The sequence below is a fragment of the Peromyscus maniculatus genome, chromosome 6, assembly GCF_049852395.1.
Source record: "Peromyscus maniculatus bairdii isolate BWxNUB_F1_BW_parent chromosome 6, HU_Pman_BW_mat_3.1, whole genome shotgun sequence".
NCBI classification, from domain to species: Eukaryota; Metazoa; Chordata; class Mammalia; order Rodentia; family Cricetidae; genus Peromyscus; species Peromyscus maniculatus.
In genome coordinates this window covers 111,308,854-111,330,625 of record NC_134857.1, presented here as the reverse complement: position 1 = coordinate 111,330,625, position 21,772 = coordinate 111,308,854, and the positions used below count along the sequence as shown (strand labels likewise).

The following is a 21,772-nucleotide window of genomic DNA, read 5'->3' as shown; positions in this document are numbered from 1 at the left end:
AGGAAGTGAGGTCAGTCACTCTCCAATCTGGCCATAAAGCCCCAATGAACATTTCCAATGTCACATTTCTCCCACAGCTATTGAGGGAGCCAAGAACTGGCAGGATTTTGTTGTTTGTTTGCTGTGATCAGGCACTAAGCCTGGGGCCCTGCACTCTACCACTGAACAAATCCCCAGTAAGACCCATGTAGTGAACGTAACAGAACAGAAAGATGAGCTGATCTAAGTTGGAGAAATAAACTGTTTTCCTATCAAGCCACTAAGATGGAGATGAGTAGGTTAGCATTGTCTATCCTGACCACGGGGAAGAATATTTATTTTGTTGTACTATTCAAGGGTGCCAAGAAAGACAGGAGAGTAAGCCATTTTTTTAATTCTAGCAAAGAATGATGATCCACAATTTTTGGACTATTGAGCCTCAAGGCTCAGACTTCCCAATGCAACCCTTTGTTATCAGCTTGTGATTCTGTACACTTAGCTTTTTCTTATTTTTTATTTTAATAAATTTGTTTATTCATTTAATTATTTATTGTACATTTTGACCACAATTTCCTCTACCTCCTCTCCTTCCAGTTTCTCCCCTCTAACCCCCTCTTTTGCCACCCCCGCCCCCAATCCACTTCTCCATCTCTGTTTAGGAAAGGGCAGATCTCTCATGGATATCAACAAGTCATGTCCTATCAAGTTGCAGTAAGACTAAGCACCTCCCCATGTATTAAGGCTGGGCAAGGCGACCCAGTATGAGGAGTAGGGTCCCCAAAGCCTGTGAAGAGTCAGAGACAGCCCTGTTCCCACTGCTGGGAGTCCTGTTGGAAGGCCCTGCTGCTTAAGGTTGCAGTCCACCATGACTGGACAGCTCTTCAAGCTTGCTGCAAAATGGAAGACTCCCTTCCCCCAATGGGATTTCCTTTACTGTTTATTAATTATAAAACTCAAGGACTAATATAAGAACCTGAGACAGTTACCATGGCTGTGATGTACCCTCCACCCCACCAATCTAAACAGTCATGTTCCCCTCCCCACTTGCTCTCAATCCACTCACAAAATCTCTTCTATTTCCCCTTCCCAGGAGGATCCAGGTGTCCCCCATGATCCCTCCTTGTTACTTAGTCTCTCTGGGTCTGTCGATTGTAGCACAGATATCCTTTATTTTACAGATAATATTCACATATGAGTGAGTACATGCCATGTTTATCTTTCTCAGTCTGGGTTACCTCACTCAGGATGATTTTTTTTCTAGTTCTATTCATATGTCTTCAAATTTCCTGGTGTCCTTGTTTTTAACAGCAGAGAGGACAACCTCACCTCCACTTTGATCTCACCTTGTGGCACACAGACCCAAGAGAGGTACCTCCTCCTCCTCTGACTCAGTGAAGGGCAGTCTATGATTGACAGCTGCTTGCCATCACAGAAAAGGACAGGAACTCTGGAGCATTTGTGGGAATTTTTGTTTACTTGAAAAAATGGAAACTGCGTCATTGGTGGACAATTTGTCAGTACTTTAGTATGAGAAAGGTGACACTCCCACCATGCCAGAGGCTTCTTCTCTGCTCACCTCTCTGCAAAGGGTACTGTGCTAAGTCCACCAGTCTTCTGGACCATGGAAAGAGGGAAGGGCTAGGAGAGGATTCCAGTAAAGGAGGGGATGAGGGATCTTTCTCTGGCCTATTGGCTTGTGGGGTTCCTGCCTAAATGAAAACAATTACCACAAATTACCTCCCTCCTTCTTGCCTTTGCAATACAACTGACTTTTATGTGGCTCTTCGGTTCCTGCCATCAAGAGAGAAAGAGCATTTCCTCTCCCCTTGAATCTGGGGTGGCCCGTGTCTTATTTCAGCCAACGAGTCTCACAACTGTCTCTGACTCGAGTTCCAGGGAGTTTGATGCCTCTTCCTAGCCTCTGTGGGCACTTCATGCACATGGTCGTGGTGCACACGAATACAAGGAGACAAACATTCACATCAAATAAAAGAGAAATTTAGCTGAGTTTTCAAGTCTGTGCTGCCACCATGTTCTTGTCTTCCTGACTGAAGCTCTTGGTTCTCTTTTAGCTATTTGTGCCATTAGAAGGAAAAACATTATGTAAACTTGGAGCATCTTTCTTTTAGTCCATAGAAATGTGAGTAAAAGGATGAACATCCTTCCTCCTTGTTCTGAAGTCGAAAGCATAAAAAACGTTGGGAGCCTCCCCACCCCACAATATACCGGATATAAGACGTCTTAGAATTTCCCGGGGTTGGCATTTGGATGTTTCATGTTGTCCTCGTGTTTTAAAGGGAACCAAATGTAAGGAAAACATTAATATAGCATACACAATACAAATTACAACGTGGAAGTCATGAAATCCAGAATGGAGGCTCCCATTCTGCTCCCAGGCTTGGCCACCTGTCACACAGCCTCTGTATTCATGGTGCTTCTGATGATCATTAACTTATATAAATCAATAGTTTCCTAGAGAGACATTGTGGTGATATATTGTGTACTCTAATAAACTTTGCCTGATGTTCAGAGAACAGAACAAGCCACTGGATTAAACATAGATGCCAGGCCGTTGTGGCACACACTTTTAATCCTAGCACTTGGGAGGCAGTGATTCCCCTGGATCTTTGTGAGTTCAAAGCCACCCTGGGCTACATGAGATTGCTCCAATATAGGAGAGAAAACAGAGCCAGGCAGTGGTGGCACACACCTTTAATGCCAGCACTTGAGAGCTCATGCCTTTGCTTGGGAAGCACACACGCCTTTAATCCCAGGAAGTAATATGGTAGGGTGGAGAAAGGTATATAAGGCGTGAGGAGACAGGAACTAAAGCCTTTTAGGCTGAGGAAGTTTTTTCTGCTGGAGCTCTTTCAGGCTGAGGAGTTGGTGAGGTAAGAGGTGGTAGCTGTGGTTTGTTCTGCTTCTCTGATCTTTCAGCTGTCACCCCCAATATCAGGCTCTGGGTTTTTTATTATAAGACCATTTTAGAATTCAAGCAACAGACATCATAAATGTAGAAGCAAAAAAAATCCTATGGATCATTGTGAGCTAAAATGTATATTTACTTTTATTCTTCATACTATGTTTTAAAGCTATGTTGTTACAAGTTTTTAGTTCCCATTACAGGAACTGTTGCTATAGCAACACCATGCTTTAAAAGCTCTGGTCAATTCAGTAAACAAATCTATTCACATGGACCCAAATGGCAGCACTCTGTTGATGCTGTGTCCTTAACTGAACTGCTGGACAACCTCACTGTCATTCCTGTCCAACAACAGGAGATGTCTGTGCATGACTTTGAGGTGAAAACCTGTGGGAAGGTGTTGATTCTTCTCCTTCCCCATCCCCCGACAACTCCCCAGCTCCTCAATAAGTTGGAGGAAGGAATAGAAAGGGGAACCCTACACAGTAACAACCACGTGTATTTTGCCCTTCTCCAGGCCTGCCCCTTCCTTTTAGGGGGAAAGTCTGATGTGAGGATCCACGCTGTAGAAGTAATTCTTGGTCCAGAAGAGAAGTCAGCAGACTTCCTGTCAAGGGCCAGATATCTAATAGTCTCAGCTGATCAGGGCCTGGGGGTCTTCACCTGAACTATTCAACCCTGCCTTTAGACACACAGTGTGAAGAAAGGAGTTTGACCTTGTCACTGTAAATCCACAAAAGCAGGCAGCGGGCCAGGTCACTTTAGTAACTTGGCTCTAGAGCAGTAGTTCTCAATGTGTGGGCTGCGACCCCTCTGGGAATCTAATGATCCTTTCACGGGGGTCACATATCAGATATTTACATTACAATTCATAACCATAGCAAAATTAGTTATGAAGTAGCAACAAAAATAATTTTATGACTGGGCGTCACCACAACCTGAGGAACTGTATTCAGAGTCGCAGCATTAGGACGGTTGGAAGCCATTGCTCTAGAGAGTATTCTTGCCAGTCCATTTTGGTTTTCCCTTAATGTACCGGGGATATATTCCATTTTGTACTTTCCCGGCTGTTTGGTTGTAGACACCGTTGCTCGATTTCAATGCATCTATTCATCTAATTGTAAAGGCTTCCTCTAGCCCCTACTTCAAATTATTTTTCTTTACCTTCACCAAATTCCCCAGCCTTGACCAGCTGGTGAGTACAGTTGTATTAGGCCACATGAACCTATCAGTGTTATCAGTGTGGAGAACAAGAAAACGCCACCCTAATGTACAACACTGTCAAACTGGTCATTTTGAGCTGAGATATACAAGAGCCAACAGATGCAGAAGGAAGCCTCCCTAGGGAGTCTCTTACATGAAGGAAACAGACTCCCTGAGAAACAAGTGCTCTGAGTCCCCTTTCCTTGACAGGCAAGAAGAGGATGAGTGCCCCTCAGAGAGGTCTACACCAAGATGTCACTCTGGCTCCAGCACTCAGTACTCCAGCTATGACTTATAAAGGCCACATTCTGACCTCCTATTACTCATCAGTCCTGGGTCTTAAATCCTGGTGCCATTTTCCCTTGGAATCTGGGCAGACAGGATGTGAAGATGAAGAGAACTACGGTTCACAAATACATCGTTTTAGCGAAGCCAGATTTCACTTCAGTCCAGGAAAATCCTGAGAGTGGTGTGGGCAGGGTGGTCTTTGCAAACATATATAATTATACATGGAACAATTCTGATTCTGTGTAGAATCAGAAATGGCATCTAGCAGCAATACAAGCAAGAGGCCTGGAGGCTCTCTCAGAAGTATACGCTACATGTAAGAGGCCCAGTGGGCAAATACCTCCTTACTTTGTGAGCCAACCCATTCCTGGATACACATGTGCTCATAAAGATAGACCATCTGTGGAAGTATGACTTCCGAATTTTTCCTGATTAAGCATCTGAAGCTGACTTCCAAGAGATAGGTATAATTGCTCCCCTCTTGGATGGAAATGAAACTCAAATATGTGGTCTTGATTATCACAGTGGAAGAGAGAACTGACAGATTTAAGACACTCTGTTTCTGCCAAGATCATCACACTTTCCTTTAAAAAATTATTTTTCCATTCCCTTCTCCAGTTGATGAATAGATTAAAAGGCACCGAAATTCCTGAAACCACTTGGCAGGAGACATTCCTCAGAAGGGTTGGATGTTTTAAAGATTGGTTTGGTCTCATTTTATAAACTAGGAAGGGGAAAAATAAAATTTCCACATCTATCAGCTTTAGAAACACATGCCAGTCTATGAACTGATAGATGTTATTGGCTGCTTTATTTCTTCAATGTTTTTCTAAAATACACAAGTAGGTGGCTAATCCCAAGGCAATGGGGTCTGGAGTCATCTTTTCACCACATGTGTTTTTAGTGGGCAGGAGCCCAGGACAACTACCTGATGAAATGCAAGGTGACTTTTTAGACTATAACTCATCCCTGTTAGTCTCATTTCTGCCATATTATCTTAATTCTATAAGAATTTTGACCACAAATGGAAAGAGTACTTTGAGACAATCAGAATAAAAATGGACTGACTTCTTGAGCCCTAAGAGAATGGAATTAGTGAACTATGAAGTGGGATTGAGTGGGTGGTCTTCACACATATTTGACTGATCTCAAAAATGTTCATGAAGAGACTGCCAAACCACAACTTGGCACAAAATTACTTCTACAAAGATGCTTGTCCAGTTTGCCCTTTGACCTGAGACAGTGTCCATCCCCAAAGACAATTATTCCAAAACAATTTACATCATCTTCCCTGTTTACATTTTGTGGTTTGAATAGCTATGATGGCACAGCCATATCTGAGTGGAATGGCAGAAGTCATAAGGCCAGCACAGCAGCTTCACAAAGATCCAGCAAAGCTGAGTCCCATGATGGCTGCCATGCCACCTTTGGTTTTCATCTCCACTTGTTGCATACTTGGGGGATTTTTAATATTTGTACAATTGGGGGATGTTGGATTGATGGAAAATTTCTTATGAATCATTTATGCCTTCTCCCAGGAGTATTGCTTCTGGGCTTCCCCAGGAAAATCCTCAACATGCTACCCCCCCACCCTACCCCACACACACTTTGAGAGAGATATCCTTATCTACTTGAAGGTCTTTGTGCCTTGGAGGTTGTGATACACATAAAGAAGCAGGGGTCTCTTTATGAGGCTATGAGACATTCTTGAAACATCTGTACCTGTACTTACCCAGGAACAAGATATTCAAAACAAAGTAAACTTTGACAAAGGTCAACAAGATTTTGGTGGGCTAGAGGAGTTGGCCACAATTCAGATTTTGCAAGTCTCTTCACACTATTCACTCAAGTAATTATACAGCATATACAGCAACAAAGTTAGATTAGCTGAAGTTATCTCTGCCCTACACAGAGACTTATATTGTTGGGCAAAGAATAATGTAAAAAGATGATATAAGAATGAGATGTCAGGACCTCCCTCTCTTAGAAAAATAGCACATGCAGAGCCACTGTGGTATCATATGGCCAAAGAACAACAGAATGTCAGGACATATAGACAAGTTCTATAAAGATATAAAATATAAACATTGTATTAAGCTAGACTTTGAATGATAATCACAGCAGCTTTGGCCTGAGAATTTTTCTTGGGCACTCTGACCATTAAGAGTTAATAATACAAAAAAAAAAAAAAAAAGAGTTAATAATACACTGCTTAGAACACGGCAATATGCCCCAGCTGGTTTGAAGATTTTGTTTTGGTCTAATGTCCTTAAACTCACAAAAGCTACCAGCCTGAGAACAGATTCTTAAAAGTTGGGTTATAGGGTTAATGAATAAAAATAACTCTGTTTATTAATAATGTCAAAACTTGAGGGAAAATGATTGGAAATAACTCTGTTCTATTATAGGTTATCAATGATGACTAAAAGATGAGCAAAAGGAAGTGAAACACGTGTCCAAAAACAAAAATGATATGATCTATGTTTTGGAACAACATGAATCTATGCCTGCTTACTAAATTCTGTATAAATAAAAAAAAGTACTCTGGCTGCTAGTCAGTCAGACTGCAAGATTCTCACCACCACCATGGCCTGGCTCACCTCCGTCCTTCACCAACTCCTTACGTCCTCTACTGGGACCCGTCCACCATCGGGGGTGGCTCCTGGCAGTATGGCCCCTATAGACTCATGTATTTGAATGCTTGGCCCATAGCGAATGGTGTCATTAGGAGGTGTGGCCTTGGAGGAAGTGTGTCACTGTGGGAGTGGGCTTTGAGGTCTTATATGCTCAAGCTAGGTCTGGTGTGGCAGTCTCCTTCTGCCTGTGGATCAAGATGTAGAACTCTCAGCCACTTTCTCCAACACCACAACTGCCTGCATGCCACCATGCTTTCTGACATAATAATGAACTAACTCTCTGAAACTGTAAGCCAACTCCAATTAAATATTTTCCTTTATAAGAGTTGCCATGGTTGTGGTGTCTCTTCTCAGCAATAGAAACCCTAACTTAGGCAACCCTGTCATCCCTAAGTAAGGTCAATGCTTTGGAAAGCCAGTCTCACTGTCCTTACCTCAGGTTAAAAATGCTGAGACTTCGGTTTGGTTTGGTTTCTTTCTGGAGACAGGGTCTCTGGGCAACCCCAAACTGGAACTTGCTACATAGGCCAGGTTGGCCTTGAACTCACATCTTCCCACTTCTACCGCCTAAGGTCTAGGATTACAGGTGTGCACCACACCTAGGGATCAGTGCTATTTTATGAATGACATTTTTAAAGTACCTTTTTCCTGAATTTTAACTTTTAAAAACGTTGACGGTAAACATTATTTTGAAGTTTGGCAGTTCTGCTGGCCTTCCTGTGACAGAAGTCTTTTCCCAACTCACTACATGTGAGTGGGGCTGTGAGATCAGCTTTGCCCCACTGACACATCAGGTAACACAGGTTCTTCTGAACCCGAATACTTCGGAGCCTGTGTGTGATATTTGAGGCAAGGTCTTGCTTTGGTTTAGGTTCACTTGTTACTCTTGCAAACCTGCCTCGGCCTCCTAAAAGTCTGGAACTGAAGGCATGTGGCGCCATGGCTAGATGTGCACCTTGTTTTTATGCTGTTTTCCTTCGAAACCTCTCACTGCCATAGACATACTCAGTGGCAGAGACGGGTGCATGGATGTAAGCTTCTCCAAGAGAGTTCAGAAGGACATATCCAAGTGTGGTATGGGTCCCTCAAGGGACAGCCACTGTTAACTGTCTTAGCATGAGCCAGATAGGCCATCTTGGTGGTTCTCAAATCTCTAAAAGCTACTGAACACCCCCCCCCCCTTTTTTTTCTCTTTCAGTACGTGAGATTATAGGGTGGCTCGGGAGATGTCTTTGACAGAGTTATAATTCTATAAGGTAAAACCAGAAGCCACCAGGTTTGTGCAAGGGGTTTGGTACATGTCCTTTCCCTATAAACCCATTTTCTGGTGAAATGCCTAGAAAACTGCAGGTGCGTAGCTCGGAAGGGCTGGGGTCTTCAGGAGTTATCCATTGTGCTGGAATTCTTGCTTTCTTCTGTCAAGAGGCTTCAATCTGATTGTGAAGAGCGCCTCTTTTCACGTTCCCAGAATTTTCCGTCTTTCTAGACTGCCTCACAACCACAGTATGAATGATGAAGGTAAGCAAAGCCCCTGTCTGTCCATGTGGATGTCTGTCCACGTGAATGAACAGCACAGAGCAGGAGCCAGCCTCCCTGACTTCAGGCAGCTATGGCCTACACTGTGGCCACAGCTTACAAAGCAGTGACACTCTCTTGCCACTCCAGTCCTGCTGCATAAGAATACTGGAGACGTATATGGCCGAACTGAGATTCCAGACTGACTAAGGATTCTTTATCATTTCCCTACATGATTATGGAGTACGGGTTCCTGCTCTGCAGAACTTCAGCAAAGACCACAGTATCAGGAGCTGCGTATCAGACCCCAGAAATCAGAGATGTTTCACAGTCCCCCTTTGCCAGGGATTTTCACAAGGAGAGGGTGTATGTACATAAAACATAAGTAAGAAGCCCTCCAAAGTTAATTTTATTCATTCAAGACATTCATTCAGCACTTAACACAGATTGCAAGAATACCTCAACATGTTGGGGTGCAAGGGAGGGAACAGTTTACATTTTTAATGTAAAATAAAAAAAAAACTAATTGCTACAGATATTTTGTAAAATTCCCCAAAGTCTAGCCAAGTTTACTGTTTAGTGATTTCCCCCACTCCTTTCTTAAAGAATTAAAAGCTAGATGATGTGTGTATTACTGGTTATAACTAATAAATCAGCTTGGAAAAATCCTAAAACAGAAGCATAAATACAATATAAAAAGGCAAGATTTTTAAAATCGTCTTGTAAGAATATTAACAGTAAGTGGAAAAGACACATTAAGACCGGAGATGTGTTGCACTAGCTCAAAACAGAATTCAAAGGCAGACCAAAACCCATGTACGGAGGAAAATGGTCTGTTTTTAGGAAGTGTCCAGACGGACACAACCGCAGAGAAATGCTGTCGGTGACTGTGTGGTCCCCTGTCACTCAGCCTTGTGTCCCAGGCAGGATGCCCGGCTCAGCAGGTTACGCTTTCTCTAAGGACTTGTAGTACTCCACCAACACAGTCCAGGCCTTGGGAGCCATGAAGCCTTCCGGAGGCTTCTGGCCTTCCCGTGCCAGTCTGCGCATCCGCGTTCCCGAAATAAACTCGAAGTCTTCATGGCTGAAAAAGAGAGAAAAGGCAGTCACTTCACTGTTTCACAAAGTGACTAAGGAATATTTAAGGGGCATCTGTTCCTCCAGTTCACGTCAGATTACTAGTGAGAAAAAACAGCCATCTAATGTCTAATTGGTCACTGAGCAAAAACCACCACGGCAACTGGACATTCTTCTGTTTCAGAACTAGGACAAAAAAATATTAACTGAAATTGTTATAGAGATCAATTAGTGTCTTACGAAAATTATAAAACATACCACAGGAAGATCCCGTGTCCTTGACAGCTCGCCCCTCCCGACAGGGACATCCTGCCCAGCACAGCAAGCTATTACAATGAGGTAACGGTACCGAGATGAGCTGCCATGATGGGCTTCCTCAGCTTTCCTTCCTCTCTGAGTGACCGTGCAGTTCCAGATCACCACCACTCAGGTCAGGGAATTGCCACTGCAAGCTCCCTGGGCAGCTCCCAACCCCCGTTCTTGACCTCATCCTATTTCCCTGTCCCTGGGAAATGCTGTGAGAAGTAGCGTTTAAGATTCATGTATTTAGCGTGCATGTGTGAGTCCCTGAGTACATCTACATGCAGCGCACGTATGCTGTGCCTGCAGATGCCACAAGAAAGCACTGGATCCCCTTGAACTAGAGCTACAGGCGGCTGATGTAGGCTGGGCTGGAAAACAAACCCAGATCCTCTGGAAGAGCAGAAAGTGCTCTTAAACACTGAGCCATCTCTCTAGTCCTGGATTCATTTATTATTCTTTAGAAACTCGAAGATGAATCTGCCTGGCCCAGATAAAACATTTTAGAAAGCTTTAATCTGGAAGTCGAAATGCCTCTGGGACATGACGCAACACACACAGTAACCATCAACACTGTCTCTGGATGAGATACCAAAGAGAAAATTGGCTTCCTTGTCTTTTAAACACACAAAAACACATGAAGGTCTTTAGACCATAGCTCGGAGCATCTACGGCTACAACCCATGCTGTTTATCTGCAGTTCACCTGCTTCCTTCAAACACGGAACGGACTCAGAAAGCTGATTAGACCTAGCAAGAGTTTCAGGTCTCTTCTGTCACCGTGTCCTAGATAAGGTAGCACCTGCTGACTAGAGTATGGCAGTAAGCATCAGATAAGATACTCAAGATGTAATTAACAGTTACAAATGCAATCATCAGGCTATCACACATTACCAACGATATTTCTACAGAACGAACGTCTGTGTCCCCCAAGTTCACACTGAAGACCTAACTCCCAGTGAGATGGCGGTAGGGGGTGGGGCTTTTGGGAGATGACGAGACTTAGAAGAGGTCATGAGAGCAAGATCCCAGGTGGGACTAACACACTAACAAACCAAGAGAGACTCGGGATCCCCACAGCCATCCACAGACACAGCAAGAAAGGGGCTGGCCGCCTGCAAACAGCTCAGGCCCTCAGATCCTAATCCTCCACACTTGGATCCTGGATGTCCCAGCTTCCACACCTATGAGAAACAGCCCTCATTTAACCACTCAGACCAGGGTATTTTGTTATAGTGGCTCAAGTTCACACCGATACTGGAATTCTGTCAAAATGCAGAGAAAGAAAAGAGGGAATGAGAGGCAACAGAGCCGGTGAGTTCCAGAAATGACATCACAGGTGCTTATGTCCCTTCCAGAAATGACATCACAGGTGCTTATGTCCCTGCTCACTCGGCTTCCCGCTGTGATTATCAACCGTCAACATCATCAAAATCAAACAGCATACAGCATTATCAGTAGTAAGATACTTTCCAGGGACAAAAGGAAACGAGATCTGTCCATGAGATAAAAAGTAGCTGCTCACTCATCCCAGCACTCTGGAGGCTAAAGCTGGAGAGTTGCCACAAGTTCAAGGCCAGCCACAGCTACAAAAGGAGATCCTATTTCAAAGAAATACATACATTACAGATAATTAGTAATGATTTCTATAGTGAATAAAACTTAGTTAGAATTTCTAAAGTTATTTTAAATCAAGTACTGTAACCTTAAATTAAGCAGACGCCTCAGTTACCTGGACATCTTCCCTGAGAAGCTGATCACTAGGACGCTGCACAGCATGCTGTCCCTAATACGGTCACAACAGCCATTACTCACCCCACCCTGTCCCTTCAAACACGGGCCGGAAAGAGGCTCTCGGAACAGTGCCACAGACACAGGGCACAGACAGTGAACGTTTACTGACTGGAGTCAAATGCTGTATTATCTTTCCACGGGAGGAGTTCAGGGAATGCTGGGCAAATACGGAGCAGCGAAAGGCGGTGTGCAAACGCAGGGACTCTGCCTAGCTCCACACTGAACTCTTGTGGCCCTAAGATTGACAAATGTCAGGGTTCATCTGAGCTATTTTCTCATTTCCTTTTTATCTAAATCTGGATTATCTACATGTAGGATCCTCCACAATGATTCCTTTATAACCCCTTCAGATTTAACTTCCTGCAGACCTTGCTGGCCTCATCTGTGTGTGTGTTGTGTGTGTGTGCGCGGGGGGTGGGGGGTGGGGGGGCGGCGGGCGGTCCTGGCAGGCCATCTTCCTAGCCTCAGATATTTGGCCTTTCTCATAAGCAGGTGCCCCAGACAAGAAAGACGGAACTTCTTAGTCATCACTGTACCTGTGGCGTCTGCTTCCCAATGTGTGGGTTCGATGACAAGACTGCTCACAGAGACGGGGGCTTTGGCCACAGTCTTCCTCCCATCGGCCTCTAAGCAGCAGCTCTACCTGGCAGGACGACTTCAACTCCTCACCACAACTGGCCATTCCGAAGACCACCTGGCCCTTGGTCCTAGGCCTAGTTCTACCTTGTGCTCATTGAGACAACCCAACTCCACACAGTGACACTGAGAGGTCCGCTCCCCTTTGAGACCTGTGTGGGTTTGGGTCTAGAATGCTCCACTTACAGAATGGGAACATAAACAGTCCAACTCATTCAAGCAATGCCAAGAGGACCAGCACCGATGCTTTACAGTTCTATTTCCAACCATTAACGGAGGCACTGTCTCACCCTGTGCTCCCAGTATCCTGCATGCTCTTCTGCTTCTCCAGCACTGCTACACAGACAGAGGCTACACACAATGGACCCCGTATTTTAAGACCTCTCATCTTGAGTGGAGGGTTTTTTTGAATGACCAGAAAATGATCCAAGATGATCCTGAAAAGGAAGCATTCACCAAATGCTGCTTCAAAATGAACCAGCTTAAGTGTGGGGTTTTCCTCCCACTTCTGTGCATTCAATGTCTTGTAAGAAAAGACAAGCTAGGGGCTGCGGAGATGGCTCAGTGGTTAAGAACACTGGCTGCTCTTTCAGAGAACCCACGTTCAATTCCCAGCACCCACAGGGTGGCTCACAACCATAACTGCATGAAACTCCAGCTCCAGGGGATCTGACACACTCTTCTGGCCTCTATGGGCACCAGGCATGTGGTGTACAGATATATATGTAGTCAAAACAGTCACACACAAAAAAACTTAAAAATAAATTTAAAAAAAAATGGCAACTTTAAAGTACTGGCCTCTAAATGGGTTGGCTTCCATGGCTAATAAATAAAGTTTGTCCTCCCCTTTCTTCTGTAAACTAAAAAACATTGACAACATAATTTGTATACTTATAATACTAAAATGAAAAGTGAATTTGAGCAAATAAGCTCTCACAAGAAGACAGACTCGGCAGTAGGTAAAAGCACTGGGGGGGGGGGGGGGGGGGGAAGAGAACCAAGATGGCCGTCAGGAACAAGGCCTCTTAAAACGTCAGAGCCACCAGGGACCCAGGCCAAAAGCAACCACCCAAACCCACACTGGCCAATCAGAATTCAAATTTTCTTTAGCAGAAGAACTAATCCAGGATGATGAAGGAAAGGGACAAATCACAGAAATGGCCTACATGGGCACGATCTGTTTTAAGTGAGAGCGGGAAGTCTTCACAAGTATCCAGGCAGAAGAAAACAAGACAAAGGAAAGAAAGGAGGGGAGCAACGGCAGGAAACAGAGGCAAGGGATGGAGAGGAGAGTGGGTGGGGGCTCCAGGACAAGGCTTTAACAAAGAGGAACAGGAGTGAGTGATGCGCAGGAGACAGGGGAGAGCGACCACTGGGAGCTAGAAAACCATGGTCTCTGAGGGCCACAAGCACCTGTCCACACAGGTGAATCTGTCACACACTCAACCATCTGCAGGCCGGAGAATACCTTCCAATGTAACCTAAGCCAGCTCACCAGGATGTGATATAAGACTAGTGTGGCTGAGAATCAGTTGGCAAGGGATTGTCTCCACTCCCTGGGAGTGCTACTCAGTTCCCTAAAGAGACTTCCCCGAGGAAAGCAATGGCCCTGGGGCTTCCGCTCCTGTAAAATTGAAGTTTTACTTCCAGGAATGAGAGCTCAAGTCATACACATGAACTGCTGGTCCTTGGTGATCAGTAAGGGAGCAAGCTGCTCCTGGAAGACTCTGCCTGAACTTTGTGATTAAAGGAAAAAAGCCAGACCAATTAAGTCCTTTCCTCCTCCCAGAAAGCTCAAATGTCTGAAATGCAGACTTCCTTGCATTCCTTCCGAAATTGCATTCCTAAGCCAAGGTCCCTGGGCACCTCTTTCTGAAGCCATTTCATACCATCTGCCCTGCATGCCCCAGGCATCCTGCATTTCATGGGATGGGAGTTTCTGTTTCCACATGGTGGTGGTTCTCCACCCCGGCTATGGAAAACACATTGCCCTAGGCCCATTCCTGCACGTCTATCTCTGTTACATAAGGATTTTACTTTTTTATCAGAAGCCAGGTTCAAGTCACTGTCTACAACTAAATTAGAGTTGCACAATAGGATGGGTTTGCAGAAAAAACTCCACCAAATAGAATCTAAGAAATTTCTAGAATGATCTAAAATTAGCTCTAAAACTTTACCTATGAGTAATCAGGAATCTGTCAGAAATAGAAAAGGCCCTTCACTTTCACTACAGAGCAGTTTTAATTCGGGTCATTTCATAACACTAGCAAGCTAATCCTCCAAGGCAACCCAGAAAAAAAGAAAACCCAAGTACGCTTGCCTTTTTTCTTCTTCTTCTTCTTCTTCTTCTCCTTTTCAAAGCCACTGGATTACAGATTCTTTATAATCTAACAGCAGACAGAATGCTAACTCTTAAAAAAAAGGAAGAGTTGGGACATCGGGGAGGGCAGAGTGAACCCAAGAGCTAGCGGCCTACATGTGGCCATGAGCGCACTGACCACATGTGGCCAGCAGCTTGAAGAACTCCAAGGCACGATGACTTCTGGCCACTTGCTGACGGTTGTAAATCTTCCCAGTCATCTGCTGTCCCTCAGCCCACATATGTGGCCTTCAGAGCTACCAGGACAAGTTACTCTCCCAGACAAGACTGAGGTCAGCAGATGACCTTCAGGTGTGTCTTTTGAAGGCTCGAATTCGAATCACCAGCATTCTCAGGATTCAAACTAGATAAGCAGTTCAGACGAGCAGAAGAGTTGTTCTCTTGACAGAAATAAAACTAATGGTGGTGACTTGTAAGTGGATCTAATTATTTTTATTTTAATTAATGTTTCATCCAGCTTGAAAGCAGGTCATTTATAACACATCAAAACACTAAGAATTCTTAAGACTATGATTTAAAATGATCTTTTCAAAACCAGATAAACAGTTATTTGTGGCTTTCTTTCAGAGACTAAAAGGCACTGGACAGCATCATACATGACAATTTTACTATTTTTTCTTATTATTTTCTAACCAAAGACTAGATGAAATGCATGAGTTTAATCAGCGGCTGAGAAGGTGGCTCTGTGGACAAAGTGCCTGCTGCCCAAGTATGGGGACCTCATTTTGAACTCTGAGATCCACATAAAGAAGCCCCAGGAGACAGACCACACCTCTAATTCCAGAGCTCCTGTGGCAAGATGGGAAGCAGGCAGGAGAGTCCGTGGAAGCTCCTGAGAGTCAGTCTGGCTATGCAGTGCTGACCAGAACAACAAAGGACCCTGTCTCAGACAAGGCTGACAGGCAAGGACTCTGTGAGGCCCGATGCTGTCCTCTGACTTCTACATGTGCACCAGTAGATGTCTGTACCTGCACTCATACCCACACCCAGTTATACAGACACAGACAACACACACACACACACAAAGAGAGAGAGACAGACAGAGACAGAGAGACAGAGACCGAGATTTAATTATTTTGAATCTAAATTTCTTTCTTTTGGTGGGGAGGTGTTGACACAGGATCTCACTATGTAGCTCTGGTTGTCCTGAAATTCACCCTGTAGACCAGGCTGGCCCCAAACTCACAGAGATCCACCTGCCTCTGCCTCTCCAGTGCTAGGATCAAAGGCCCACTACACCCAGCTTGAATCTAAATTTCTTAACTTAAGCTTTCCACCGAGCACCTCACTCTTTTAAACTGTCATTTATTTATTGTTAAAGTGCTGTGGACTGAAGTGGGGGTGTCACTCATGACTTACTGAGTCACATCCCAGCCAGCACCTGAGTTCATAAAGTCTATAAAAGAGCTCCTCCCAGACATTCGAATCCGATGTTGCACTAATCCCAGGTCAGAGTTCACAGGTCCACCCCTGGGTCTGCAGCTTCTGCTGAAGCTGCTGGGAAATGTGGGATTTCCCAAGTACCTGGGGCCTAACCCAGAGTCAAACCCCATGCCCACCCTGGGTCCTTAGCGTCTGTGAGCTGCTAGGAGCTGGGCCTTGGCTATTTTTACACATTAGTGGGTTGTTTTGTTTTTTAACTTTTAATTGGCTCTGTTACATGATTTTTAGTCAATGGGATAGGATCTTAGCTGCATCTGCCTCTGTGAAGAAGCAATTTTTGAATTACCAAGAGGGTAGAAAATCACTATCTGGCAGGAAGCTTTCTGTTTAAAAAATAAAATAAAAAAATAAAAAAAGACACACTGGTATCCTCTCCCAAATGGGCGGTCAATCACCTGCTCAGGAAAATGCCCCCAAGAAAGCCATCTGTTCAAGAAACTGTATAAAACCTACCTAAGCACACTCATCCCTGGGCACCGAACACTCTCGCCCTTGAGAGTGCTTTCCAGTGTTCTGCAAGCAACCCCACCTGCCCTCCACCCCACACTCCGTGTGTCTCATCTGGATTCATTTCATGGCGACCAAAAAGACTAACGTGGGGGAGGGTGTAAGATCCTGGGAATAGTTACACTCACAACACAAAGCGACCACCCAACCCAACAAGAGAAATACTACTGCTAATAAACACAAAGCATTTTGAGCATTACTGAGAAAGACAGCTCCCAGTACCCAAACAGATGGGCTTGTGCACAGCAAAGACTGTGTAGCAAGAAAGGAAGAGGTGAGCATCCAAACACTACTTCCATCATCAAGACAGGATCTGAAGGTAAAACAAAAGGGACCTCCATGTTCTATGCAACTGTGCCTCCATTTCTTTTCCTGTCACTGTCACGAAGGACCCTGACAAGTGTGACTTAAGGGGCAAGGGCTTATTGTGGCTCCTAACTCAAGGTGCAGTCCATCAGGGAAAAGAGGTCGGGCAGCAGGAGCATGAAGCAGGTGCTCACACTGCATCCTCACACAGTGTGCCAATGGTCTATGTCCATTTGACACAAGCCCAAGTCATCGGAGAGGACGGCACCTCAGCTAAGAAAATGCCTCCAGGGGGCTTGGTCCTGCCTCAACTGAATGCACCAGGCTTTGCTGACTCCCCATAGGAGCCCCTACCCCTCTGGAGGAGGGGATGGGGGGTCAGGGGGGAGGCAGAGGCTGGAGGGGAGCAGGAGAAGGGATGAGAGGGGGATCTGTAGTTGGTATGTGAAATGGATAAAAAAAAATTCTTAAATTAAAAAAAGAAAGAAAAGAAAATGCCTCCAGAAGATCAGGCTGTAAGCAAGCCTGTAGGGCATTTTTTTATATTAGTGATTGATATGGAGGGTCCAGCCCATGGTCAGCAGGGCCATCCTTGGGCTGGTGGTTGTGGGTTCTATAAGATAGCAGACTGGGCATGGGGAAGAAGCCAGTAAGAAGCATCCCTCCATGGTCTCTTGCATCAGCTTCTGTCTCCAGGTTCCTGCTGACAAGGATCACCATGGGAAAAGACTCCAGAGACATCACAGAAGAGCCTGGCCTGGCACGGGGACACCTAACCAGCTACATGTGTTGTTTTATACAAAAGTTATTATTTTAATAACAGAAAACTGATGATAACAGAGGAACACTGATATAAAGGTTTAAGAGTCAGAGCTTCAAAAACTATCATACTAAATAGGCTCACCAGTGAAAGTACACAAAAGGAGAAATCCACAAACACCTTGAAGGAGGCATAGAGTCATTGTTTCCAAAGCCAACAACCAGACTGTGTCTTCTAGATGGTAAGGGAACATCTTCTAGATGGTAAGGAGGTGTCCTCTAGATGGTAAGGAGGTGTCCTCTAGATGGTAAGGGGCATCTTCTAAATAATGAGGTATCCTCTAGATGGCAAGGAGGTATCTTCTAGATGGTAAAGGGGCGTCTTCTAGATGGTAAGGGGGCATCTTCTAGATGGTAAGGGAATGTCTTCTAGATGGTGAGAGGGGCACCTTTAATGGCCCATTAAATACTCTCTCTGGCAGTACACAAGTTAAAGTATGTATACTCTACCATTGAAAACAGCAGAGACCTGTTAAGATGTGATGATGCCAGAGCAGGCACATTTACCCTCTGATGGCTTCATTTACTCAGCCCCATGGGCACTTTTCACTCCTGCCCTCTTCTTTTATTGAGCATGGTGTTTCTATACTCTAAATAATTTTGCATTCGTCTACCCAGATTATAAATATTTACTTTAAAAGAGAAAAAAAAAAGATTCCCTAATAGTTGTTAATATCTGTAATGGGACTGAAATCCGACAGCTCAGTCTCTCTGAGTCACTTCTAAAGCTAACACAGCTTCCTCGACTTCCTAAATGTAAACAGATGACTCTATCATAATTCCTATCAATAATTATCTTGCCGGAAATCTTCAGGGAATTTTCCTTCCTAAGCCTTGTCTTACACTAGTATTCAATCAAACCAAAAGCTACAAAATCATTAATTACATAAAAGCTGGCATTGAGTAATGTCCATTAATCAAACATGGACAAGTTCATATGTGCATAATTAATAACTGTTTTCTCGCTACATCAAAGACGATCGCCTTTCCACAAAATTTTAATCACTTTCCAACATATTCCCATCAACTTAATTATATTTGAACACAAATACAGAAAATTGAAAAACTAAGGCATTTTTAAAGCTTCCCAAGTTACAACTTATTAAGATTTGGTAACTCAAAAAAAAAAATAAAATTCCAAGGAAATGAGCCACTCATGTGACTAACATAGAATTCATCTCTGGAAAATCTTATGAGAAATGATGTAATTATTTAGCTTTTAAATGATTAAAAGAGAGACTTAAAGCAGCACTACGCAGATTTAGCCAAACATCAAAGTTATCAAGGGTCTTAGAAGCACATTAATCAACTGCATACAGATGGATCTAGGGTCCCTGTGTGTGATGAAAGCAGCTGGCCACGCAGAGGGACCACAGGGACAGAACACATCAGCCCAGGAGCTGGAAAGGAATAAACACGGCGCTTTTTTATTTTGCTTGGTTTCCTTCATGTGCACACATCTGTGTGTACACGTGTCAGGGGCACTAGTGTGTATGCAGCTGCAGGTGCGGATACATGAGGATGTGCACAAGGCCACAGAGGCCAGAGATCAAGCTCAGATGTCATTCCTCAGGAGCCATCCACCTTGCTGATTGAAATGAGCACTCCTGCTGGCCTGGGACTGATTGAAGAAAAGGCTGAGCTGGTCGGGGAACACAAGGGGTCTGACTGTGTCTCTCCCCGAGGCTGAGGTTACAAGTACATGCCACCGTGCCAGGCTTTTGTTTATGACTTATTTTTAATCATGGATGTGAATGTGTATCTGTATGTGGGTATGTGCTTGGAATGCAGGTGCCTATGGAAGCCCGAAGTGTCAGCTATCCCCTGAAGCTGGAGCTATAGATGGTTATGAGGCCCCTGCTGTAGGTGAGGAGAACCACAGTCGGGTCCTCTGCAAGAGCAGTGCCCGTCCTTCAAATGCTGAGCCGTCCATGCAGCCTCGCCACACCAGGCTCTGCACATGGTGCTGGGGATCCAAGTCCAGTCCTGGCTTTGCACAGCAAGGACTTTACCCATGGAACCAACTGCAGGCCCCTGCTCAGTTCTTAATGCCACAACACAGAAACTCTTCTAAACTAAAAGAATACAGACTGGCAGAACGGCTCTGCTTCTCTCTCCTTGCTCACCCTTGCCTCTGTGTGACTCACTAAACAAAGTCCACCACCGTTCTCAGAAAAGGGAGGTTGAGACTGCTGTACACAAACTGAACAAACTGCACTTGGAGTAAGAAGCAAAAAGCACCGCACCCCACCATCTGCCTCTGCCACCAAGCGGCTTACAGGTCTGTAGGAAGGCCCTTGTCCTAGGAGCTTGAGACAGGGGGGTCTTCAAAAGAACTGCTGATAGGCAGGTCTCCCCACAGACTAAGTCGAGCTCTTTGACTGGTGGTCTACGTAAATTTAACCACGAAAGGTTAAGACTGTACCCAGACTGCTTTCACCTTCCTTTGTCCTTTCTACTTAGATTTCAATCACCTTTTGAAGTGATACCATTTATCATAATTGATAACATTCTTCTTTTAAAAGATTCTAAGCCATCTCCTTGGAGCTGTATTTTGGGATGGGACAACTCATACATACATGTATGTGTATGTGCAAATGTGTACGTGCATACACAGACATCTTTAAGGTTAAAGAACAAGACCACGTGGTTAGGAACATAATTCTGTAACAAGGGTTAAAAACGGGCTGTTGGCTGCAAATTCTTCTGAGGGGCTCCGAGTATCCTGGATTTGCACCACATCTGAGGCCTTCAGCGAACAGGCGAGAACAGCTTCCCATCTTGACTTCCACACGTGGCCACCGGCAGCCATTAGGAGTCCTTCTATTCTTTCCTGTACCTACCGGGACAACCTTTCTGCCTACAGGCTTTTTCAGGCTTTCTTGACTTTCAGCTACAGTTCATCACTCACTGCAGGTGCACCGTCTCTAGAATGCTGTCAGCACGCGTGAAACCAGGACATCCTCCAGTCTCCAGTGGTAACGACAGCTCTGAATCCAGATGATGTTTACTTAACTCAAAGAAATTCAAAGCCTTATGTCCCTTTACCTCATTTCCCAATTACATTTATCTCTCTGCGTGTCTGTGTGGGCATGCACTCATGTCATGGCATACATGTGGAGGTCAGAAGACAATGTGAAGGGGTCGATTTGCTTTTTCCATTCTGTGGATCCCAGGGATTGAACTCAGATCTGCAGACTTGGCAGCAAGCAACTTTACCTGTTGAGCCGGCTCACAGCCTACTTTATTTGCTTATTGTTTATTTTTAACTTTTTGAGACGGGGTTTCATGTAGCCCAGGCTGGCCTCCAATTCTCTATGCAGCAAGGATGACCCTGAACCACGGACGCTCCTGTCTCTACCTTCCAGGTGCTGGCACTGGAAGTGGGTGCTGATGTGCCTTTTAGAAACAAGAGTGTATTGTTTTCATTTTTCACAAGATTTTTTTCCTTTCCTGTCCCCTCTGTGACAAAATGGGTCACACTAAATGAGGGTCCTGGGTCAGGCTCCACATTATTCCTAAACACGAGCCAATCTGAAGAGTCAGGGGAAGGAGGCACTGATGGCTGGACTGGATGTGTCTAGGCCAGTGTCAGTTTTCAGTTAGTGCTGTCAGCAGAACTGAAACTGATAAAACGTAAGTTAAAAGGGGTTATATTCTACATGAATTATCTGTTTGACCTGCTGAACATGAACTGTAACGTGTACTAAAAAGCAGATAAACTAGGAGTTGGTCAACAAAACAACTCATAAGTATACATTATATATAAAAATCACCCAGTGGCATGTGTCTTTAATCCCAGCACTCAGGAGGCAGAGACAAATGGATCTCTGAGTTCGAGGCCAGCCTGATCTACACAGTGAGCACCAGGCCAGCTGGGGCTGCATAGTGAGACCCTACCTTAAGAAAATAACTTGGTGCTGCAGATCATGGGGGGCACTGTGGAAAGACCTGGGAGGGAAGTGCC

General features: G+C 44.6%; 1 protein-coding gene across 3 annotated transcripts in view; it reads right to left on the bottom strand.

Moving 5' to 3' along the window:
• Window positions 1–8,930: 8,930 nt before the first annotated feature.
• Papss1 (3'-phosphoadenosine 5'-phosphosulfate synthase 1) overlaps window positions 8,931–21,772 on the bottom strand; it is a 119,902-nt gene continuing 107,060 nt past the window's right edge. For all 3 annotated transcript variants that reach the window (XM_006970368.4, XM_076574984.1, XM_042279945.2), the window contains one exon: window positions 8,931–9,628. In XM_006970368.4, coding sequence (XP_006970430.1) covers window positions 9,490–9,628 — 139 coding nt within the window. In that variant the 3' untranslated portion in view covers window positions 8,931–9,489. The remainder of the gene's footprint in view (window positions 9,629–21,772) is intronic.